Genomic DNA, 25,471 nt, shown 5'->3' with positions numbered 1-25,471 from the left:
AATCCTTTTAACAGCAATCTCATACACACAAGAAGGAGTACACTTCAAATGATCAACAGAGGTTTTCTGAAATGGTTTTATTGTCATCAGTGTGATTCCTGTTCTTACCAGACATGTGGAGTTTGTATTGAATTGAAACCGTAGATTCACCCATTCACCCGTCATCACAGAGGTCACACTGGCATTCAACGAAACGATACCTCTGTTATATATAAAAAGAAGACCTCCAGCAAAGCCAGGCTCAGTGATTTGCAGCCATCTACCAGTTGGGGGGGCAAGACTAAACAAACTACGGAAGCCAGTGGACAAACGTATACAGTAGTGGCATATAAACGCACCGGGAGTGAAAAGATGGCTGTGGAGAAGAAATGCTGAGTGCATGATGGGAAGACCTCCAGCAGCCCGAGTCTGTAGCAGCAGAAGTCTAATCTTAAAGGTAGAGAAACTGTCTCTCGCCTGAATCCAAACTGGGAGCTGGTTCCACAGCTGGTTTTGGGGCCTGAAAGCTGAATGCTCTACTATTTTTAGAAACTCCAGGAGCCACGAGTGACTCTGCAGTCTGAGAGATAAGTGCTATTTTACAGTTGGTTGACTATGTATATATTATGTCTAATATTCCTCTTAACATCTCTTTTAACTGACGTCATCATTAATCTTGTCCATTTACAAAAATTAAATGACAAATTTAATTTCTCCCGTCTTTTCTTGGGACTCTAAACGCAGCACTGGCTTGCATAAACCCTCCTCGCTAATCGCTTCTCGTCAGCTCATCAGGAATCAGACGTCACGCTGTCCTCAGTAGGAGGTAACGGAGACCATACCATGAATCTGCAGTCAGAGGAACAAACGCACAGAAGCAGCAGCAGCAGCTCAACGACGAAGAAAATGGATTTAAGTGCCACCATAGAGGAGATGGAGACGGGCGACCAAGATAGCGCTCTGACGGCTTTACAGAGCTACAACAAGCAGGTAAACCTCAGCCCTGCACCTGAGAGGAGTCTGCTCGCTGGAACAGCTGTTTAAGTTTATCATGTACAGTATTCTGTAAGTGCTGCGTGTTTGACGGACTTTGCATAGATAGCTTTTGTTCTGGCCCTAGATCCGCTATAAAACGCTTTCAGTTCAGATGATGCTGACATTGAAGAGCTTTCAGTATATTTAACCAGTTTTAAATCAGCATCAACAAATATTTTAGGTCATATTTTGGTACAGCTCAACAAACTAGACTATGCATGTTATTTATGTTATTATAACAGACATAAAGCAGTCCGTTGACACATCTAATAGACAGAGCAGCATTTTTGTACACTTGATAAATGTACAATACTGTGCAAAAGTCTTGAGCCACCCTGATGTCTTTGTACTTTGCTTCCAGATTTTATTGTAATTTTTAAAGTGGGCTCGAGCACTAGTTTTCTGGGCTGTCTGGAGGTTTTTCAAAGCTTTTTTTGTTTTTGACATTCGCTACCATGTCTGTCATTTTTAGTGCACTCCGTGAACCTGACAGTTTTCAGAGGAATGTTTTGGATAGTTAAGCAACTTAAAGTTACAGTGTGCAAAATCTCACAGTAGATATCAGTAGATTGCAGTCAACTGATTTCTGTTCTCTTACCCCTCCCAGTTCAAGTGCATAACACAAGCTACAGTGGCTGCTGTAGGACAAGCATGTTTCAGTCAGCTAAGAGGGATCAACAACATTAACTTTGGGCTGTATTCCATAACGGCCGCAACCAGGTGTTTGTTACTTTTTTGTGTGTAAAGATGTTTTTGTACACACTATATTTTAACATATTTAAATAATATAAACACTTAGCAATAAGCCAGAAATAAAAACTAGATTTCAATTAAATGTTTTGTGGTATTTTATGTTTTTGTCCCTGAGTCACCTCAAAAATTCTGCCTGCTGTTCATCTGTAGTGAGTGTACCCAGAGGACAAAGACTCCCGACCAGATCTGGACCAGAGTTTTTTACTGTGTGGGTAGGCTATGTAGGACTCTGATGCTTAGTGAATAAACTCTCATAAATGTGAGAATGGAATCAAACTGTTTATCAGAGGGAAAGTGTGATTTTTGGGACACTCAAGGCTAACATTAGCTGGCATAATGTTAGCTGTTGAACAGCTGCTGCTGTTGTTGAACCAGCTCTATTTAACTGTCCAGAGACAAGGGTCCCATGTCTGATCTGACAATAAGTAACTGTGACAATATCAGGAATAAATAAGCATGTTTATGCATGTTATCATGTGTTAGAGCCCTGACTTCAGTTCAGGAGATGAGGCTTGAGGTGAGGATGCTGGTCGTGTTGTCTCTGTCCTTCATGTTTTTGCTTCTTTAGTGATGGGGACTCCTTTTGAGATGATAAAACACAAGTATGATCCCTCTATGGTATCTAAAGGCCTTTGAGTTCTCAAGTGGAGGACAAAAGTGTCAGGCATAGAAAACTACACTCCCCTTCAAAAGTATTGGAACAGTGAGGCCAATCCCTTTATTTTTGCTGTAGACTGAAAACATTTGGGTTTGACATTAAAAGATGAATATGAGACAAAAATTAAGCATCTCAGCTTTTGTTTCCAGGTCTCTACATCTGGATCTGATATACAGTTCAGAAGATAGTACCTTTGGTTTGAAGCCACCCATTTTGTGAGCAAAAGTTTTGGAACATGTGACTTACAGCTGTGTTTTGTTGCCCAGGTGTGTCCTGTTAAATTGATTATTCAACCAATAAATAGCACTGAATGTCTGCCCTCAGTTTCAGATTTGGGTTTTGTCTGTGCAGACTGTGCATTTATAGTTAGAGGAGTAACCAACATGAAAACAGCAGCAGCTGATGACAGAAACATTGAAAGTGAGTGAAGGTATCACAAACTACTTCATGAACAAAAGCACAGAGGCTTCACTAGAAGATACAAACCACTAATTAGCAAGAGGAACAGGAAGGCCAGGCTGGAATTTGCCAGTAAGTACAAAGACAGGCCTCAGAAATTCTGGGAGGAAGTTTTATGGACTGATGAGACAAAGATGAACCTTTACCAATGCTTGGAAAGCTTGGAGAAAGAAAGGATCTGCTCGTGATCCTAAACATACGAGCTCATCTGTGAAACACAGTGGATGTAATGTCATGGCTTAGGCTTTCATGGCTTCTTCTGGGATGGGCTCATTAATTGTCATTGATGATGTCACACATGATGTGCAATAAACTGAGAAGTCTAGAGAAATATTTTGTCTGTCAATTGAAAGAAAGATGTGACCAAACTGACTGAGAGATTTTGTAATATTGTGTTATAGTTATAGTTCTAATATCTCTGTATATTTGTAATTTGTAACATTGTCTTGTAGTTTTTAATACTTATTTGTTTTTTATGTAAGCACAAAGTACCGCAGCAATTTCCTAATGCTGTGAACCTGTTCACCCATATGGCAATAAAACCTTCTGATTCTGATTCTTCATCCAGATAATGACCCAAAACACACTGCCAAAACTACGAAGGAGTTCAACAGGAAGTCGAAGGTTTTAGACTGGCTTAGTTAATCTCCAGACTTAAACCCTACAGAGCATTTTACCTGCTAAAGAGGACTGAAGGGAGTAATGCCCCCCCCCGCAAAAAAAAAAAGCTAACTAAAACTGAAAGAGGCTGCTGTGAAAACCTGGAAAAGCATCACAAAAGAAGAATGCAAAAGTTAATGATGTCGTGGGTCACAGGCTTGAGGCAGTTACTGCAACTAAATATGAAGTCTTATTCACTTTAATCAATTTTAAGTTCATCTGTTCTGATACTTCTGCTCACAAGAAAATGGGTGGGTTCAGACAAAAGGTGCTATCTTCTGAACTTTGTATCAGATCCAGATGTAAACATCTGGAATTAAAAGCTGAGATGTTGATCTTTTGTCTAATATTTATTTATTTGTGTCAAGCCCAAGTATTTTCAGTCTACAGCAAAAATCACTGACTCACTTTTAAATTTAACTTATAAGAATAACTTCAGTGATCCCAGTCATATGTCTGATGTAGCTCATCTGCAATTTGTATGAGAATTGAAAGTCCTGATGGCTATGGGTACGAATGATTTTCTGTTTCTGTATCTGTATCTGTTCTGATGTGGGTTTTTTTGTTTGTTTTTTTGTTCCATAAAGATGTTATAAAGTGGGTGATCAGGATGGCTTCTGTGGTGGTAACTGGTTACGTGCCAGACAGAAACTCTGTAAGCTTCTTTGATGCTGGCGTACAGCAGATCAAGGGTTTTACTTTCTCTGGTAGGACAGTCAACAAATTGTGTGAATCCGGTCAGGTGGGAGGAGAGAGAAACATGACTGAAATTATGCAGAGTGCCTCTGGATGTTTAGTCTGTAGCCTAGCAACAGTTTCATGGGGAACTTCACATGGAACTTTGACTGTTGCCTTTTTTTTTCTTGACATTAGCGCTGTCATCTCTGTTTGAGGTACGCTTTCTGAGTCTTCACCAATATCTCCAGCTCATCATTTTTGCTGGGCAGAGAGTTGATATTTCCCATGATGACTGTTGGCAGAAAGGGCTTATGTCTCCACTGCCAAACCTTTACCTTTGCACCAGCACGGCAACCACAAAAATACCTCTTTACCTCAGCTGGAATAGGGTGGTATCTTCCAGATCGGCTCCATTTCAGTGACAAAAACTCTTCTCTTGAGTAAACACTTCTCACCACAGAAGTATCCATCAGTACTTGACAAAAAAAAACAAACTACAAAACTGAAGTAATTGATTAAAAATTAGCACTACCAGACTTTGTTGTTACCAGTTGATGCCACCGTTCTAGAATTAAACTTAAAGAAATTAGAGAAATTTGAGTTCAGGCTGTGTTGAAGAGTAAAGGAGGTCATACCAAATATTGACTTTCAAGCTTGGTAGAATTGTACAAACTCAGTTTTTGCTTCATATACTGTATTGCCATGTATGTTTGTACATTTTTAAATAAATGGCTGCACATATTTCACCTTTTTCTTAGCAAGAAAAAGGTGAGGTGGCTCAAGACTTTTGCACAGTACAGTAAGTGTAATATTTGTTGTCCTTTAGCACTGCTGAGAAAAACACTTGGGTCTTAAGCTTCTTATAGATCAATATTTTTTCCCAGCTCATCTCTTACTGTGTAAAGTATTTCTGTGTTTTCTGCTGTTGGTGCTGGGAAGTTGTGTGCTGCACACATCAAGGCTTTCCTGCGCCACTCGAGAGATAATCTCGCCAAGATGTCCTGAGATCCTCAGTTTCCTACAGAATCTAAGATGTTCAAATGTCTTAATTCAAGCCATTCAGAGAGGTTTCTTTATCTCAGGTCATTTGTTCACGCCCTTCTAGTTTTTCTGGGATTTTCTTGTAACTCAAAAAATGATGCACCTCGGGAAGGAGTTGGTGTCAGGACACTGAAAAGCAATGGGGAAAGAGTGCTGTGGGGAGGGAGAGAATCTGTGGAAATGCGCACACACAAATTTTTATACTTATGTCATTAATGTATTAATTGCTTAGATACAGAGAAAAAATGGAAGAGAAGGAGAAACAGTTGCTCTAAGTGGAGCAGGTAGAGGTGAGAAAATGTAAGATCAGTCTGAGGTAAAACCAGTAAAATGTCAGAGATTTTAGTTGCAGCCTGATATTACAAATATTTTAATATCAAGTACAAATTTAAGCCTATCATAACACAGTATACCACATCCCTTGAACTATTTGTTTTTTACCCTTAGACTATATTTGATATTTCATTTCTTGAAATATGATATATTTTTTTCTAATTAGCTGTTTTAGGTAACTGTGTTGTCCTCTACATAAATTATTAAGTTAGAAATCTGGTGATATTAGTTTCTAAAAAATGTTTTTACCATCACTATAGTGTTTTGCTGACATCTAATTGTGTGGAAATGCATAAGGAGTACAGCAAACTACATCCACCTAATGTAGATACAGTCTAGCTCATTGTGTTTTGATCAGTGTAATTAATGCCAGGGACATGAATGGGTATGTGTGTAGTTTCAACTATCATTTCTACCATTAACTGACCTGGGAAGACGCCAAGCTCAGTATCACAGTAACACTGTACCGTTTCTAACTGTGTGGTTAGCTTCAGGTGGCTCAGGAGGGTTGAAACGAAGCACTGTCTACTGGAGTCTGCAGAACATAGTCACTTGAGTTTTGTTAATGCTGCAAACCCCAGTTGCACCATGCTTCATGGCTCTCTCAGCACAAAGTCTGTGTAGGAGTTAATCTCAAAGGCAATAGGATTAGACTTTCTGATACACGAATAGAGTTAGCTACGGCCCAGTCAAATCCTACTCCACCAAAGAGCTCTTAGAGATGAGAAGCTTAGTGTTTGTTACAGGAGATTCGGCCATATTTACGTTGTATATCTTCTAGGTGGCTCAGTTAGCCTGCTCTGGTTTTCCAGCCTTCTGGGAATTACACTGATTTTTGCATTAACATAAATCTTCGGATGGCACATCAATGAAAAAATGAGTATAATTTATGTTTATTGACATTAAGTGAGAACTTTGTATTCCAATTAAGTGAAAAATGTGGATTAACTTTTAGCAAGTGGCCAATATAGTTCAGCACCTGCGATGTACATGTTTATTTTGGCATCAGTATAATGAGGTTTAGCACATGGGTTTGGTGCTGGGGTTACTTATGTTTAAACTAACAACAATAGACAGGAAGTCAGTCAGTCCGTCCGTCTGTCCATCCATCCAGTTTCTTCCACTTATCCAGAGCGTCAATCATAGTCATCATATTATCATTTTGGTCGTTTTCATTGACGCCATGGTTTGAATAATCTGCAAAGAACAGAAACCTAATCAGTCGAATTGATAAGTAGCCGGTAACACGCTGATTCAAGAATTGGTGATTTCTTCTTCTGGACGGAGGCTTATAGTCCCCAAGTGCAAAGAAACATTTTTCAAAACACCTTTTTTTCCAACAATCATCACTCTGATGAACAAATATTTCATAGCTTACATGATGTGATGTGGATAATTACTTTTTTGATTATTATTGTATATATGCTTTTGTTCTCTCTATTTTGTATTCAATTCAAGACTCAACAATATTAGAAGACCCTACAATACCATATCTGTGTCATGGTCTCTGGGTCTTTTTCTCTGACTTATTAGTTCTTTGGAGTGATTTATGTTGATGTTTTGTATTATTTTATAGTTTTCTCTTAATAGTGTTATTTTGTATTTCCTTGTGCTCATGAGTTTTGTTATCTTCTAATGCTTTGTATTGGTTCTTTATCATTTTGTTATTATAGATGACTTTAGGTTTATCATTTCTGGTTAGTGTTGTTGGTGTTTTTCCTACCTTGTTCCCCTCTTTAGTTGTGTCAAATGAATCAAATGAGTTTCCCTGATCAGTTCCGTCTCTCTTCCTGTTTTATTTAGGTAGTTGTTGTTCTCAGTGTCCTTTACTTCCCCGTCTCATTTGGTTAGCTGTTTCCAGCTGTGTTCCCCACCTGTTCCACTTCCCTCATTACCTTTTGTATATAATGTCTCAGTCTCTCCCTTCCTCTGTCGAGTCATCCCTCTAAGTTTTGTGTGTCCTAATCCTGTATTTGTATGTGTAATAATTTCTGCAAACTTGGATTCTCAGGCTTGCTTTTGTTTTTTCTCTGGGTTTCTGGACTTTGTAACCACTTGGTGCTTGACATTAAAGCCTCCCTCTATGTTCAAACTCCTGATTCATGCGCTCTGCATTTGGGTCCACAAGATTACCAACAGAGCATAACATGACAATCTGTGGTTGTTTTGAAAAATGCACATGTGCTAATGGATGGCTCACCTACACACCCAAACCACCTATAGGCAGAAATAAAGTAACTGTAACCTAAACTCAAACCAGTTTTTCTGCTTCTTCTATTGATTGACTCAACTTTTTTGTGCCTTGTACTTTTCTTTTCTTCAGATGAACCAGTGCTTTACATTCAGCAGGGACGAGGAGAAGGACAGAGAGGTATTTGTAACATTTCCAATAAAAAAAACTCCTATTTCTCTAGTCAAGATATGTTTTCAAAGGAACCCTGTTTATGTGAGAGAGATACACAAGCATTTGTGAGCTGTTATAGTCAGCTGCATCAGGACAGACGTGTCACCCACAACTATGTGTATTTAGGATGCTGTCTTTGTCCATAAGCACTCCCACTTTTTTTTTTTTGTTTTAACTCTTATGGACAGCTGTGAAGACTAATATTACTTCCTTCATCTCCTTTCAGCTGGAAGTTACAATCAGAAACACCACAGTGCCATATTTTTTTGATACTTAGTTTTCTTTTGTCAATAAAATTAATTAGCTTTAGGTGCACTGGCGTAATTAATCAAAATAATTTGTAGGTCAAATTATGTATGAAACATTTACAATTTTTAAATTTAATGAAAACATATTGTGTGTTTTAACTGCGTGATTTAAAAAGAAAGGGGTTCCTTTTAAATATTCTTCTTTAATTTGGGGCTTTTTTGTAACACAAGGATGAATTTGAAGGTCATATTTTATTTTTGCTTACGCTTTTTATTTATTTGTATAGTGACAAGTATGTATCATAAACCATGCCACACACCATTTCTAGTCTGTTAATTTTTAAAGCCCATCTTCAGATGGGCTTTAAAAATGCATAAAATTGAAACATACACGAGTTAATAAAGAACCAAACAAACCAGCTGTACAATCAATTCCTACGATAAGAAAAAGAAAGCTGAGAACATAACAGAATGTAAACAGACCGAACACATTTGAAACTTCACTCTTACCTGCATCATCTCTCTCTCTTGCTGTGTGTGCCTGCCTGATGTAGGAAAGAAAGCTGCAAAAGGTATGAATAACAAATGAGCAGCATGTTATGCTTTCCCTTAGAAACCAGAGCCCACAGTTTATCTACAACTTGTTACTCTTTTTTTTTTTTTTTTTTTTTTGGATGGGGATCTGATAAGAATCCATTTTAGGATGCAAGTAATTTATGAAATGAAGATGACAGTGGGAATGACATGTGTGGCATACTTGTAAACATCTGTGTGCTCTAACCAGAGGGAAGGTAATGTGGACTGATGATCTGTACTTAAATGGCAGTAGTTTGCCAGCTGTGAATTGATTATTATTGTGACTTAGATTCTTCTTAGTGCTACTTTCCATCTCTGACTACTTAACACAATACAGCGATAATAGAAACAGACTGTAAGTGTGAGGCTTACAATCTGAGAGTTTGGATTTAGGGAAGAACTGGAGTTTAGGGCACAACCATGTTGGCCCTGGAGGCTGAGCTCACAAACCTCTGGTGGAAATTTGTTGGAAACTTATATTAAGATCATCATGAATCGGGATAAACAGAATAGGAACTGCAAGAGCTGTTCTTGCAGGTTGAGGCAGTTGTGAAATTAATAGTTACATTTTTACCTGTTGAAATATTTTCTTTACATTATATTAGATTACTTTGGTTGTGCAGTTTGTTACAAGTTTTAACATGATGGAGTGAATCCATGATAAACTGTGGGTTTCTGTCAGTAGATGGAATCACACTTAATCAGTTCAAAAGTTCAATGAAAACTATAAATCAGGGTCATATTGAAGCAACCAGTGGTAATAGTTTAATGAAAGCTAACAATGACGTGGGATGACTTTCGGCGTTTGATTCATTGATTTGCTTGAACACCAATCACACTAATACGGCACATTCGATTTGATTCTGATTATGCATAATTCATCAAAAACAAACAATTTAGGAAAAAATAAATGAATCTGGTTTATCATTAATTGTATTTCTGACTTTAAAAAGTTGCCAAAAAAGAGTCATTCATGGCTGAAACCTCATACATTTTATTCAGTTTCAATGAAAGTCGACCTCTGAGCTGATTAAGATGAATAACTGGGAAGATAGAACATTAGACCATTGTTTGATTAGTTTAGTTGTGATTTTGTATCCAGTGCACCTGTAACTCATTTGGAAAGCAGTAAAAACCTCTCTGCAAGAATCAGGACTATATTTAGCTAAACAAGCCAATATGTCTACATTTTGCAGCTTTATTATTTGAAAAGCATTGAAAGTTTTTGTTTTTTTTTTAAGCAGTATATTTTTGATTCTGTTTGAGAAAATGCCATCAGAAAAGTATTTGGTTTTTGAAAATATACTCCTGGTTAGCTTTCCGTTCTCTGATAAAGAGAAGGACAGCTGTTTAAGGGAAGCATTTCATCCAGTAGGAGACGATCGTAACAGGAACTGTGGTTTAATGTTAAGGTGGAAACAAAAGGTAAGAACGGGTTAGGGTTGCGTTTATTTATGGTGCAGCTTAAGTGCTATTGCACGGCGTCTTCATCCAATAAACCTACTCACACTAAGTATACACCTACTTGAATGTCCGTTAAGCTGTCCTGCAGCTTAGCAGACCTTAAAGCAACATTTTTAGCTGTCTGCATTTGGTCACTAGGGCTTTGTAGGGCTTTCCACAAAGGAAACACTGACATTAGACCATTTTTTTATTCATTCACTATCATAAGACTGCTGTTTAGTATGTGGTATTTTTCATGTTGAGTTTTTGAATGAACAGTTTTATTTATGGTGTTAACTGTCGCAACTTCCTCAAAAAGGAACAGCAGTCACTTTTTAATTGATTTGGTATACAGTGGTTGTGGGCCGAAATCAGTTTGTTGACAGCCTGGAAACAATCATAATTTCATTAAAATTAGTCAGAAAATGATCCCACAAACAGAAGTGCTATACTACAAACTGGTCAAAAATGTGTTCTAGCATCACCTGATTGAAGCCTGCGACGGGCACTCATTCAGGCCAGAAGAATTCAGACTACAGCTCAGAAGCTGCAAATATGGCAGATTTAATTTTTAAAATCTAAAGGCTAACCAGTCTTGATATTTTACTCTCAAAGTTTAAAATGTAAATCTGTCTAGTTAAATATATGATGTTTATAGGTAACATGAGCCTATGAGCCTGTATCTGGGATGGGCCATTTTTTAGGTAATATTTTTCAACAGTTCTTACTGCAACTTGTCTTTTTTAAAATTTTTATTTTTTTTATGGAGCTTAAGATGCTGCAGACAAAATAAGAGTAAATTTTGTCCAACTTGCATCTGGTATACAGCTTGTTCCATTTATAATATTTTCTCCATTTGCATCCAGACATGCAAAATGAGACGTTTGGGCATCTGGAAGTGAGACATCAAATATGATAGATACCTGATATAAAGTGAGGTTATAATAATAAAAAAATAGATGGATGCAGCTATTTATGTAAACATTCTTCTATAAATAACCAAATAACACATCAGAAGCTCATAAATGTGTCGATTTATGTTCTGCAACAAACATGCAAAACCTTATGGTTTAATTTTAAAACAATGTGAGAAAATTATAGTGCAACATAAACCAGGAAACTGGACAATTTAAGCACCTTCAAATGATTGTTTATTTTTTTTATATTAGTATTGATAGCTTTGATATAAGTGTAGTCTCTGCTTATACGTTCATGGATTTGTTCATTCTGACAACATTTTTGAAGCTCCAAAACTTGTTAGGAACCAAACTAACCGCCATGCTGGTAAATCTGCTGTGTATGCTTACATGCAATCGTTCATCATCTGGAGCTAGCCTCCACTGCATTCACAGACTGACAACTAAAGCATGCATTTCTGAAAATATATAATCAAACCAGAATTGCCACTAATTTTAACAGATGTTTTAAAGCTTTTTACTATCGCGCACACAAATTGGTTTATTCTGTTGATGAGGATCAATGGCTCAGAGTCCATCAGTTATAAGAATCATTCTGTCCATGCTGTTCTTCCATGAATAAATATATAGCTCTAACTTGATAAATTATTGTGCAATGCAGCATCTGGGCGAGTTGGTGCTCGGTTTCCTAAACAGGGAGTTGCAGCCTTCCTGCCTGCTGGCCTGTCTGGAAACAGTTCGAATCCTGTCCAGAGACAAACATTGCCTGGATCCATTCATCAACCACTCCGCCATGTCCACTCTTGCCCACTATGCTGGCATTGCTGTGAACAGTACTGTCACACCTGCCCACAGCCAGCCCGTGGATGGCCAAGGTAATTACTGTGTACACCAAGGTTTCTATCCTTGTTTTTGTGTCGTCTTTCCAAAGCAAGGAGAGATTATATTTTGGGTTTAAAGATGTAGACTTAAATGAATTGTTATGAATGCTTGTTTTGATTTGTTTTGATTACTCTGTTTCGTCAATTCAGAAATCCACAAAGGTCTACTAACTACTGTTTCTGGATATTTTGAAGCTTTTAAAAAAAATCCAGGAAAATGGTATAATTTTTGATGGTTTTGCTAAACTAAAAAAAATATATTAAAAAAAATATGTCGTGTTTCCACTCAGTTGTGTTAAATAAAAGACTGACTGCATTTTACTCTGAAATGTTGAACTGACTCAATGAAAACCTGCCAAAACTCACTGAAAAAGATGAAATCTCACTGTTGTTGGTTTTAAAGAATCCTGTTTAGTTGGATTTACTATCACTGTGCCTCGCATTCCTCAGATGATCACTCAAATTTTTGAGTTATTTGTGTTATTCAACAGAATACTATTTTGGCAGGTTAACTTGGTGGCGTTTTGTTGAGTTGATTCAACATGTTAGAGTAAAAAACAGCCAATTGCTTAAGAGTTACATAACACAGTTGGGTCGAACCACTTTCATAACTTTTTTTTTTTTTTTTAAAGTAAATCCACACTTTTTGAGTGCACAGTATTTTGTTGAAATATCATTCAGTTGCTTTGAAAGAGGGTCTTTTTTTGAGGGCAGACTCCCAATTCTGCTGTCAACACTGTGACAGCTGCTCTGGAGATCTGCTGCAGGCTGGATGACCACATCAACCAGAACCATGAAAATATGGAGGAGCGAGTTTGGAGTGGAAGAACCTGAGTGGCCTGCACAGAGTTCTGACCTCAACCCAACAGAACACCTTTGGGATGAATTGGAGCAGAGACTTTGAGCCAGGCCAACATCAGTGTCTGACCTCACAAATGTGCTTCTGAAAGAAAAATTCCCATAAACACTCCTAAAGCTTGTGGAAAGCCTTCCCAGAAGAATTGAAGCTGTTATAGCTGCAAACAGTGGGCCGACATCATATTAAACCCTGTGGATTAAAAATGGGATGTCTGGCAAGTTCGTGTGTGTGTGTGTGTCTGTGTGAAGGCAGACGAGTAAATTGTGGCAATAATACTGGTATTTTACTGAAACTGAACAAAGTGTCAGATGGAAATAAATACTACAGTAGTGCAGTAGATTCCTAAGAAAATGGTCTATTGCACTGAGGGATTTTTTTTTTTCTGCTTTTCTGTAACATGTCACCCCCCCCCCCCCCCCCCCCCCCCACACACACACACACACACACACACACACACACACAAGGTGAAGGTGGACTCAAATGCAGATCCGGAAAGAGGCAGGTCTAGGATGGCTTAAACAATTTATTGAACAGAGCAAAAGAAACACAATCCTAATAGCTGAAAGGTTCTCTGGGGGTTTTCTCAAGACGTAGTCCAAATCCTCACCTCCCTCCTTCTGCCTAGGGATCAGTCTAGGCAGAGGGAGAAGAGAGGGGAGCCATCGGCTGGAGTGAGTGTTCATATAGGTGAGTGGGGAGGTTGCAGAAGGAGTGGCTGGAGTGAGGTGAAGTGTTGGAATAATTAATGGGGAGGCAGGTTGCTGGGTTGGCTCTGACGCTTCTTCCAGGACAGCAGGTGGGCTGAGAGGCGAAGGGAGTTTCAGCAGCGGACAAGAGACTAATTAATCCAGTGGGTGAGAATCCAAGATGTGAAACTACAAACAGACACGAGTGAGTGACATAGAAAACTTATTCTGACTCGAAACAAGCTGGAGGACGCTTTACCACGGACGTTAGCAGACACTCTGGTGGAGACAGGAGGTTAGGGCAAAACCTCAAATACCAGAGTGATGAATGAGAAGTCGCTGCAGGTGTGCAGGGCCTCCGTGAGTCAGCCTCCAGCTCCGCCCTGCAGAGGAGGGGAAACCAGCCTGTCAGCCTCCTGAAACAAAGCAGAGAAAAGAGACACAACCACAACACACCGATTCATGACACAATCTCTAATGATGATCAGTTTGGGGTTTAATCACTCAGGAGTGTGGCTGCTCCTCTTCATCAGCCGAGCTGCACCATCAGTTGCAAAGCCAAGAAGCTGTGCCGTAACATTTCTTCAGAGACTCACTAAGCAATGCTTTCTAACTGCAGGAAGTGAGACAGCAGCCCTGGTGCATATTGCCAATTCAGTTTCACACATTGCAGGAAAACCCAGAACAATGTTTGCATTCACGCACATGGTACACATTAACGCAGAGACGGCTCAGGATGTGACAGTAAATAATGTTTTGTGTCCTTCTTGTACATTGTGTCAGCTGTTACATAGATTTCAGGTTCATATGGAGGAATAGTTTATATTAATAAAGCAACTCTCTGGATAAGTCCTGCTCTCCACCTGAGTCTCAGTCCTCAGGTCCACACAGGGTCCAAAGCAGTTTCCAACAGAAGAGCTCACCCTTTTATCATGAACATATTAATTGTTCTTCCGCCTCCTTTTATTATTGACATGGTCCCCATTTTTGAAGCGACTACTGCAAAGACAAGGACATCGCAAGTTGATTGCACATGATGGCAATAATTTTGGTCACGCTGCAGTTTCCAACCACTGCTTCCCTCGTGTGGCAGTATGCTTACCTTCCTAGTGGAGGATGTTGATGATCATCATCATCTTCCCCATGATTGTGGTTGCATGTACTGAACTAGACAGTTTGAACAGTAATTTACTCAAACTCACAATGAAACATTTTAATAATTACACATACTGAATGTCTGATTTTCATGAGCTATAAGCTATAATCATAATGAAAAGAAAAAAGACTTTAAATATTTCACTTCATGCATAATGAATATAGAATATATTAACATTTACCTTGTTGAATTAAATGATAAAAAAGCAAAGTTTTTCATGATATTGTCATTTTGTGAAATGCACTAGTATACAAAACCTTATAATGTGTGTCCTCTGAACATCATTTGATTGGATTAGCTGAAAGCCGTTTAACCATACAAAACTGCTACTCTTTCTCTTCCTAGAAGAGGGTGAGGGAGGAGACGAGGAAGAGACAGCAGGACTTTGCAGTAATGCAGTGAACGAAGCCTCCCCTCCTTCAGAAAATCCCGACCAGGAAGTGATTGCTGAGGCTCTCAAGTCCCTCTGTAACATCCTGCTACACAATGAGACCGGACAGGTCAGTCTGCTCTGCCCTGCATTCCTCAGATTATCACATTTTATTTGGTTGCTGATAATCTATCAGATCTGGCTGATGGATGTCCGTGTGGATTCTGTGGATGATATCAGGTGGTAGCAGCAGATCTGCAGCTGATTAAAGGTGTGGCGGAGAGGCTGAAACATTGTCACGATCCTACTTGGAACCATGACGTAAGGCCATTACTCAGACAGCTGTTGTGGGAGTGGGAGTAGATGTAGAATTATTTGTTGTGGGAGCTGTAGCAACACAGCTGGAAGATTCCTAAAGAATATGTTGTGTTGCTTCCCTGTATTTTCTGTGAGTTTGCATGTTTCATCAATGTTTTCCTTCACTTCTCACTTTAAGCCCCGAAACTGTTCTTTAAATTTGTAATGTAACAAATTTATTTTGTTAGTTTTTTTTTTTTTACATTTGTCAAGGTAGCAAGAACAAAATCATACTTGTTGTTTAGAGCAAACACTGCAGTAAAACAAATGGAGTGCAGTGAAAGAGAACATACTGACCACGGGTGTTCACAATGAGTCGTTTGCATAACTTGTATATTCCAATGTAGATGTTTCTTTACTATGTTGTTTAAAAAGTACTGCACCTGGCAGATGTAGCTTTCAATGCATTTTTGTTACTGAATATGAGTTATATTCCAGCTGATTTCTTTTCCCAGATACGTTTCTTTGACCTGCGCCTCACCTTCTTGCTGACTGCCCTAAGAGTGGATGTCAGGGCACAGCTGGCTCAAGAGCTTCATGGTGTCAGTCTTCTAGGTAACTTATTAATTCTTAGTTTGGCCTGTTTCTTTGTTAGCATGGATGAATTTGGAAAAAAAAAATGTGTGTATATATATATATATATATATATATATATATATATATATATATATATATATATATATATATATATATATATTTATCCCTCGCTCAGATTTTTAGAACATTCTAAGATCCCATAACAGCAGCGATGATAGTGTGTCCGTCCCTGTGAGTTACCCCTCCCTACTGCTCCCCATTGGTCGTTGCTATCTCCCCTGGGATGTGGGCGCCTGTGGGTCCCGGGGTTATGTGGCCGGATGTCTTGGCGTGGCTGTTAGCTTGCTCCCTTGTTGTTCAATTCTGGGAAAGAGGGAGCGCACTTGGACATTGCATTATAATGCATTATAATGAATGTCACAGTACTTGCATTGTGGCAGACTGTGTGTCAAATGTTGTGCAGCATGGAGCAGTGAATGTCCTGATGATGCTGCCACAGAGAATCTGCTCAGATTAGGTTGGACCCTTTGTCCTGCTTCTCTCGTGGTCATCCCACGGACGAGGGTGTGGTTTGTTTTCTCGGTCGTCTTCGTCCTCCTCGTCTGCTCCCCCCTCACACGCGCTCTTCCTCCTCTGCCTCTCTGTGTGTGTCTGTCCATTGTAGATGCACATGTGCCACCTACGTGCTAAACTGACTTTGATCCTGCCCAGTTGGTCTGGTCACATCATTTGACAAATGTGTGTTCAATTGTGAGTTGCTGTGTGTAACAGCTGACGGCGGAGTTGTGTTTGCATTCTGCTGCCAGTGTTTACGGTTTTGCAACAATGTGTTCAGTGACTGTGATTGTGTTTAAGGTTCGGCAAAACTCGTGTGAAGTGTGTTTAGTGACTGAGAATGTGTTTGCTGTTGTGCAAAAGAGAGGGATTGTGTTGTACCAGATGTGGCTAAGTGCCAGAACCGTGTTCACGTTTTGGCCAGAAGGGTGTGTGATTCAAAAAGTTCATTTAGGCTTTTGTGGATTTGATTTATGGAATGGGGTTTAGCATTTTAGCGATTGTGAAATACTGTAATGTCCTTTTACACACAGTGTTGGTACTGTTATATTCTGGTTATAATGTTTACTCATTTGATATGTTATTTGTAACCCTCACCACCACTCTGCAGTCACCTAGTTTACATTGCCCCAACATTAAATGTCTTGATCCAGCTAAATAAAGTTTAGGATTGTGTGCGTGTGCTCGTGCCCGTGCATATGTGGTGGGGTCTGCCACACTGGCCTGGAAGTCCAAAGGTCAAAATGCATTACACCCCCAAAGTTGGTTGAGAATGACCAAGCTAAGATCCTGTGAGACTTCCCGATACAGATGAACAAACTGGTGATGCTAACCAACAGGACATAGTAGTGGAGGACAAGCAGAGTAAGAAGGCTGTAGCTCCAATTGATCCAGAAGGTTCTGATGGTCAGTACTCTGTGCAGGCGCTCATCCATGTCCACAGTGCATGGCAACATCAGGAAGAAAGAACACAAGAAGCTTGAGAAATACCAAAGGCTGAGAGGGGAGCTAGAGAGGATGTGGAAGGTGAAGGTTACAGTGGCCCCTGTGGTAACTGGAATGCTCGGGGCAGTGACCCCCAAACTGGGAGAGTGGCTCCAGCAAATTCCAGGAATGACATCCAAGATCTCTGTCCAGAAGAACGCAGTCCTGGGAACAGCTGAAATACTTGAACTGCTAAAGTTCAACAACCCATGATATTTTTTCTTTATAAAAGAAAAAATAACAAGCAACAAGATGAAGCAGATTTTCTAGCTAACTTAAAAAGCTAAATTAAAAAACTTGTTGATGACTTCTGTCTGTAATTCTAGGAAACCACTTGGAAGCCACACTGGGTCTGTGTTGGCCCGGTACCCTGGAGACAGCAAGAGCAGGTTTTGAAGGCTTCCCAGCCGAAGAGCTGCCTCCACTGAGCCGGCAGCAGACAGAGCTAGCTATGGAGATACTGAAAATACTCTTTAACATCACGTTTGACATAAACAAGCGCAAAGTTGATGAGGTAATAAAGCAAATTAGATTGAATAGAACAGATGTTCAAGATTTATCCATTTTGTTTAAAATAGCAAACTAATAGTGTAGATGCTGATAGAGGAAAAGTCAGAACATGACCAAGGTCAGTGGACTCTACATGGGACCCATTAATTTAAAATAAAAATTTATGGTAAGCTATCCATTATATTTTTAGACATTTCAGACCAAACGTAAACTGTCACATTTCCTGTAAGAGCTGTTTGAATATGCAACAAACATTTTCTTATTGAAACAACAGGAATATATAGTTGGCTCATTTTTACAAGCAAATGCATAAAGATGAAGGTTCTCTCTGTGACTGGTGAACTGGTGTGTATCTGATGTGTATGTGAAGGAAGAGGCAGCTGTGTACAGACATTTGGGCGCCATACTGAGACACTGTCTAATGAGCCATGCAGATGGAGAGGAGCGGACTGAAGAGTTTCACAGGTATTACAGCACCCTGATTCGCTGTTCTCTGGTTACTTGACTCATACAGTCATTGCTCCCTTGTGATGACACCCCCCTCATTCCTTTCTCCTTCCTTTTCTCAGCCATACTGTAAATTTGCTGGGTAACCTCCCTCTGCCTTGTTTGGATGTGCTGCTGATGCCCAAGGTGCAGCAAGGCTCTATTGAATACATGAGCGTCAACATGGATGCTGTCAGCATGCTGCTAAAATTCATGGAGAAAAGACTTGACCGGGTAAGACGAGCTACAACAAGTGTATGTGGGTTCATTACCTTTGATAGTTAATATATAATAAAAAATGAAGTGCACAACAGTAAATATCACAACATAAAAGTCATGAAAAAATGATTTTGTGGTAGAAGGACTTCCAGTTGTGCAGTGCAGGTTATGAGACCCACTGAGCCCCATCCAGCTTGATTTTTTTTAAAGTCTTTTTTTGACACTTTTTTTTTTTTAAGATATTTCCTTAATCCTTTGCCTTTGTCATTACATTTGAAAAATCCCCAACCCTCTTGATTAAAATGTGCTATAATAATAATTTTGGCTTCTTTTCTTGTGGGTAAACAGAAGCATTGAAAACATCAGACATTGATTGCTCAATCAGATTGCATTTAAATGATAATTATGGTTTATTGCAACTTATTTTTCTGTAGTTTGGGTCATCAGCCCATCAGTAATAATAACAACATTGTACTTATAAACTTTAGAAACATAACTGGTCACCCCATCAGACTGGCAGGAAGTCCTCTTGGGGACGAGTATGCAACAACCCTGTCATGGTCACGCCGAGTTCTTTGTTCACTACCTGCCAAAGTGGAATGGGGCAGTTTGATTGGCTGTAGCACTGTTAATGATTTGCACTATTAAAATACAGGATTAAGAAAGGCAGACTGTGCTGTATTACCTAATTCTGTGGTCTACAAGGAGAACTTAAAGCCTTAAGGTTGAATATAATATAACCTTTATTGTGAGAGGTGTATAATTTATCTAAAGAATTTATACTGGTACCAAATAATGATATACAAACGTGATTGATTTAATAGTCTTTTTTAATTTTACAGTCCAGCTGATTGGTTATATTATTTGGAAATATTAAAAAAAATTTGCTTATCTGTGTCTCAGGGACATAAGCTGAAGGAGACCCTTCTTCCATCACTGACCTTGTTGACTGAGAGTGCTCGTATCCACAGAGAGACCAGGAAGTTCCTCAGGTCAAAAGTGAGTATTCATCTTAGAGATTCTCTCTGAACATTTTAGCTGTTTTGATTGCTCTGATATGTGTGTACATGTGTGGGTTGTGTGTTAGGTGCTGCCACCACTACGTGATGTGAAAAACAGGCCAGAGGTGGGCAATACGCTGAGGAACAAAATTGTCCGCCTTATGACGCACATTGACACTGATGTCAAGGACTGTGCTGCTGAATTCCTGTTTGTTCTCTGCAAAGAAAGTGGTGAGAGACAGCAACACAAATGAACATTTTGGATGGGACAGATCCGATCACTGAATGACACAGGTGATGTTAAAATCACTCAGCCTTCTCTTGAGAAATGAATTCAGTCCACATTGATGCTTTAAAACCACAGAAGGTCAGGAAGTATGATTGGTTTAAGCTCCTCAAGAACTAATCATGCATATAGATAAAAACGTCCCTCACTACTAGTATTGACTAGAGCAGCATTAACCTTTATTTTCATTTCATTGTGGCGTATGATGTTAATGGGTCATTCCATGCCGTCAAATGTGAGAAAAGTTCCCACTTGACTTTCTCAGAATCAGCTGTCGGTCAGTTTTTTTGTTGTACAGTAACTCTAGCATGTCTTTAGCCAAATATTAAAATTTGACGTTCTGTCTACTCAAGGCATTAAAACCATGATAGTGCTGAGTGAGTGAATGCTATACCTATATACAGTATGTACAGGGTGTGGTTTTGTTTTGCTGATGTCATGAGCAACATGTGCAGTCATGATAATCAAGAATGCATAAAAACTGGGTTTTCCCACTTCTCATCACGAGCACGTGAAGCTTAGGTGATGTCATGCCAAATCCAAATGGGAATATAGAGTCTGCATCCACTCCAAGCCATCATGGATATGGATACCTGTACAGTTGGGGTTTTCACAAAGGGTACGTGCAACAAGACAACCTACTGCAGAAATCTGCCATGTCAGAAGTACTTATGTAAGGAATGATTAAACACATTGCAGCATGGTTTGTTTGCAACAAACCTACAGTGATCACATCCTGACTTCATGGAAATTTGTTGAAAGGTCTGACTGTGTTTCAGCTAGCAATACTGTTGGCAACAGGACAAGGTTGATGGGACTTTTTGAACCCAGCAAGACACTTCCTGGAACCTTGCAGCCATCACAGCTTTGCTTCACTTGATCAAATCAAGCTGAAACCCACAAGGTTGTCTGCAAAGAAAGATCAGACCACATAAGGCCACTGTCAAGATCAGTAATAACACCGGCAGTGCTACAAGTTAACACTAGTCAGTATGTGGCCACCATCATGACAATGCAGTGTATAATACTTCTAGATGTTAAGAACAAAGTCTAGAAAGCAGACCTTTCATATGCTATAATGTGTTTAGACCAGCCATCTATTTGCATGCTGATACGACCCTTTAAAATTTACCCAAAAGAATTAAAAAGTTCTAAAAGGGCTGATGTGGTATCATCGTCATCCCACCAGGCGGGCAGCCAGCTTTCAACTTTGTGAACGCGATAACTCCAGAATGATGTCACCTAGGATTTTCAAATTCATGCCATAGATGCATCTACTAAAAATCTCAGGCAGCTTATTTCTTACCATAATAATGCCAATCACAGAAAGTGACAGTATTCTTAGTGGTTTATATTTATTATAATTTTAGCGTTTCTTATTCCTGGTTCTTACTTCAGCCATTTGCTTTTGAATTAATACAGTGAATAAAATTACTGAGGCTCATACACACCCCCTTAAGATCTACTGGGACCTGTAATTATGTGTTCTAGAACTTGTACTTTCAGACTTTACTGCCAGGAAGCTGAAGGGTAGCACTGGCTGCCAACAGTATTTTTCAGGTTATCAGAAAATGCATAAAATATCTAAGGTAAGAATGCTTGTTTGTATTACTTTGTGTCATAGAGATTAAAGTGATAGAGATTTGCTATTTAAAGAGTTTTGTGTAAAAAAAAAAAAAAAAAAAAATTAAATGATTGCTTTAGACACTTGGAGTGGGTGTAAAATTGATTTGGTTGCAGTTTTTAGTAAAACTAAATTTCAGCCATAAAAATGTCATGTGGCTATTTTTTGTGCTTACGAAGTAATGAGGATTCATTAATGCTGGAAAAATTAAGGCAAGTGTTTAAAACAACCTCCTTCTATGTACTCAGAGGGCCTGTAAGCTGGACAATTTTCATTGTATGAAGATAAAACTTTGCATGGGTTCATTGGATATGCTTGAACAAAAAATTGCTGATTTTGAGGAGGTCAAGTGGCGAATGAGCCTAATGTCATTGTGTTAGAATGCTGCCGTTTTAACAGTAATATTTTCTCTGTCAAGTTTCAAGGTTCATTAAGTACACCGGATATGGTAACGCTGCAGGTCTGTTGGCTGCCAGAGGACTGCTTAGAGGAGGCAGAGACTCTGGGATCTACTCCGAGGATGAAGACTCTGAGACAGAAGAGTACAGAGAGGCCAAAGCCCAGTCAGTACCAACAGAACACTATGTCAGCAGTTTTTTCAAATATTCTACTTTGTATTTTTAACACCTTGATGAAAATTGTGAGCTTGAAGTTGGACACTGAAGGGTTGATGTTGGATGTTGTCAGTGTGCATGCCCCAACCGGTTTGATGTCAGAAGTGAGAGAGGAATTCTGGAGAAAGCTGGATGTGGTAGAGAGTGTCTCCAGGAAGAAGAGATTGGTGATTGGAGCAGACTACAATTGACATATAGGTGAAGGGAACAGAGGTGATGAGGGTAGGTATGGTGTTACAGAGAGCAATGTGGAATAACAGGTGGTGGTGGGTTTTGCAAAAAAGATGGAAATAGCTGTGGTGAACACATATTTTAAGAAGAGGGAGGAACATAGGGTGGCGTATAAGAGAGGAGGAAGGTGCACACAGGTGGACTACATCTTATGCAGAAGGTGCAGTCTGAAAGCGACAGGAGACAGTGGTGGCAGGGGAAAATGTAGCTAGGCAGCATTGAACGGTTGTCTGTAGGATGACTTTGGACATCGAGAAGAGGAACTGAGTGAAAGCAGAGGCAAGCATTAAATGGTGGAAGCTGAAGATGGAATAATGTGCAGAATTCAGGAAGGAGAAAGGAGAAAGGCTCTGGGTGGTAGGAAAGTGTTGCTAAATGACTGGGAAAGTATGGCCAGGAAGGTGTTTGGTGTGTCCTCTGGACAGAGAAAAGAAGACAGAGAGACTTGGTGGTGGAACGAGGAAGTACAGGAACGTATTCAAAAGAAGAGGTTTGCAAAGAAACAGTTGGATAGTCAGGGAAGAAAGTAAACGGGAGTCCACTGCATATGATCAAACATCTGAGCTTATCTCCTGTATGAATAATGATTTATTTATTTATTATCCATATTTATTTTTTTATATACACTTCTCTGTTTTTCCCCAGAATAAACCCAATAACAGGAATTGTAGAAGAGGAGCAGCCCAATCCCATGGAAGGAATGACAGAAGAGCAAAAGGAATATGAAGCCATGAAGCTGGTCAGCATGTTTGACAAGCTGTCGAGGTCAATAAAAGCACACAGACACATTGGATGGATGGATGGATGGATGGATGGATGGACAAATTGCAGTATTTTTTCAGTAATTAATACTGTCACAGTTTCATTTCAGCCTGTTATTATACTTCTCTTTCAGGACCCGTTTGATCCAGCCCATGCAGCTCGGTATGGATGGGACGATGAGAGAGATGACAACAGAGGACCTGCATAAACTGACCCACAATCCTTTGTTCCAGTCAGAAGAGCCTCCTAATTTAGACAGTGAGGATGAAAACTAATAAGCACAGAAGCACGAAGAGAGAAACGGATTCCATCCACGACAATTCTAGAAAAACTGTCTCACTATTTTAGGAATTCACATATCATGGGTATCATTATGTTCTATTTTACTCATTCTGATTGAGGGGCTTAGTGATGCTATGAAGCTATTAAACACTAAAGAGTGGAAAAGAAGATTCTTTAATTTATATCTGGGAAAGATATCAGGGAGAATGTAGCTAGGCAGGATCGGATGGTTCTCTGTAGGATGACTCTGGAAATCAAGAAGAATGAAGGCAGAGGCAAGGAGTAAGTGTTGGAGATGGAAGGATGTTGTGCAGGGTTCAGGGAGGAGTTGAGAAAGGCTCTGGGTGGTAGGGAAGTGTTACTAGATCTAGGTCTGAGAAAGTACAGCTGAAGTGGTGAGGGAACCTGCCAAAGAAGGTATTTGGTGTATCCTCTGGACAGAGGAAAAAAAACAAGGAGACTTGGTGGTGAAATGAGGAAATATAGGAAGTATTCAAAGGAAGATGTTAGCAAAGAAAAAGTGGGATTAGTAAGGAGAAAATGAAGGCAACTATGAAGAGGATTAAGAGTGAAAGGGCAATTGGTCTAGATGACATACTTGTAGAGATATGGAGATGTGTAGGAGTGAGGGCAGTGGACTTTTTAACCAGGTTGTTTAACACAATCCTGGAGAGTGAGAGGATGCCTGAGGAATAGAGAAGAAGTGTCCTTGTCCAAATTTTCAAGAACAAGGCTGACGTGCAGAGCTGTAGTAACTACAGAGGGATACTGCTGATGAGCCATACCGTGAAGATGGAGAAGTATAGAGATGGTCCAAAAGAGTTACAGTGTGTCATTGCAGGTCTAAAGAAAGCAGATGATAGGGTGCCAAGAGACTGTAGGAGGAAGTGAGGAGTTGCAGAGAAGTACACTATTTTACCACAAGTATTTGCTCATCTGCCTTCAGGTACATATGAACTTCCTATGAAGGAATTGTTACCATTGACCCACCCCCACGCTCGCCTGACCTAAATACAGTAGAACACCTCTGGGACATTATGTTTCTGTCCATTCAATACCTCCAGGTTGCACCTCAAACTGTGCACAAGCTCAGTGATGCCCTGGCCTGGATCTGGTAAGAGATCCCCCAGGAAACCATCCATTGTCTCATTAGGAGCCTGCCCTGATGTATGAAGCTGTCCCACCCTTTGCAACTATAACAGCTTAGGCTCCTAAACCATAAGGTTTAAAAGTGTGTTTATAGGAATTTTTGAGCATTCTTCCTGAAGCACATTTGTGAGGTCAGAGAGTGATGTTGGATGAGAAGGCCTGGCTCACGGTCTCCACTCTAATTCATCCAAAAGGTGTTCTGTCGGGTTGAGGTCAGGACTCTGTGCAGGCCAGTCAAGTTCTTCCACATCAAACTCACTCATCCATGTCTTTATGGAGCTGCTTTGTGCACTGGTGTGCAATCATGTTGGAACAGGAAGGGGCCATCCCCAAACTGTTCCCACAAAGTTGGGAATATATTGTCCAAAATGTCCTGGTATGCTGAAGCATTAAGAGTTCCTTTCACTGGAACTAAGGGGCCGAGCCCAGCTCCTGAAAAACACCCCCACACTATAATCTCCCCTCTACCAAACTTTACACTTGGCACCATGTGGTCAGATAGGTATTGTTCTCCTGGCAACTGCCAAACCCAGATTTGTCCATTGGATTGACAGACGGAGAAGTGTGATTCATCACTCCAGAGAGTGCTTTAGAGTTCAGTGGCAGTGTACTTCACACCACTGCATCCAGCGCTTTGCATTGTCCTTGGTGATGTAAGGCTTGGATGCCGCTGCTCGGCCATGGAAACCCATTCCATGAAGCTCTCTACACACTGTTCTTGAGCTAATCTCAAGGCCA

At 39.8% G+C, this 25,471-nt stretch overlaps 1 protein-coding gene across 2 annotated transcripts; it reads left to right on the top strand.

Moving 5' to 3' along the window:
- Positions 1 to 714: 714 nt before the first annotated feature.
- Positions 715 to 24,975, top strand: ric8a (RIC8 guanine nucleotide exchange factor A). 2 transcript variants are annotated; one of them, XM_030731435.1, is made up of 15 exons: positions 715 to 969; positions 7,920 to 7,967; positions 8,803 to 8,820; positions 11,846 to 12,059; positions 15,112 to 15,266; positions 15,377 to 15,457; positions 15,949 to 16,048; positions 17,896 to 18,083; positions 18,450 to 18,544; positions 18,649 to 18,799; positions 19,688 to 19,783; positions 19,872 to 20,016; positions 22,114 to 22,258; positions 23,186 to 23,305; positions 23,436 to 24,975. In XM_030731435.1, exons 1-15 carry the CDS (start codon positions 823 to 825, stop codon positions 23,575 to 23,577), a joined length of 1,845 nt encoding a protein of 614 aa, XP_030587295.1. In that variant the 5' UTR covers positions 715 to 822; the 3' UTR covers positions 23,578 to 24,975. The 2 variants fall into 2 exon arrangements, with proteins under 2 accessions (XP_030587295.1, XP_030587296.1); XM_030731436.1 differs by lacking the exon at positions 8,803 to 8,820.
- Positions 24,976 to 25,471: the final 496 nt, after the last annotated feature.

The sequence above is a fragment of the Archocentrus centrarchus genome, chromosome 6, assembly GCF_007364275.1.
Source record: "Archocentrus centrarchus isolate MPI-CPG fArcCen1 chromosome 6, fArcCen1, whole genome shotgun sequence".
Taxonomy (NCBI): Eukaryota; Metazoa; Chordata; class Actinopteri; order Cichliformes; family Cichlidae; genus Archocentrus; species Archocentrus centrarchus.
Note: the sequence above shows the minus strand (reverse complement) of the source record. Positions and strands in the feature narration are given on the sequence as shown.

What these genes read in the sequence shown, in the direction of transcription:
- ric8a (XM_030731435.1), top strand. Translation starts at nt 823, where the DNA reads ATGAATCTGCAGTCAGAGGAACAAACGCACAGAAGCAGCAGCAGCAGC. An exon ending in TACACAATGAGACCGGACAG is followed by an intron (nt 15,267 to 15,376) that starts GTCAGTCTGCTC and finishes GGATGATATCAG; the next exon opens with GTGGTAGCAGCAGATCTGCA. An exon ending in TGGAGAAAAGACTTGACCGG is followed by an intron (nt 18,800 to 19,687) that starts GTAAGACGAGCT and finishes TCTGTGTCTCAG; the next exon opens with GGACATAAGCTGAAGGAGAC.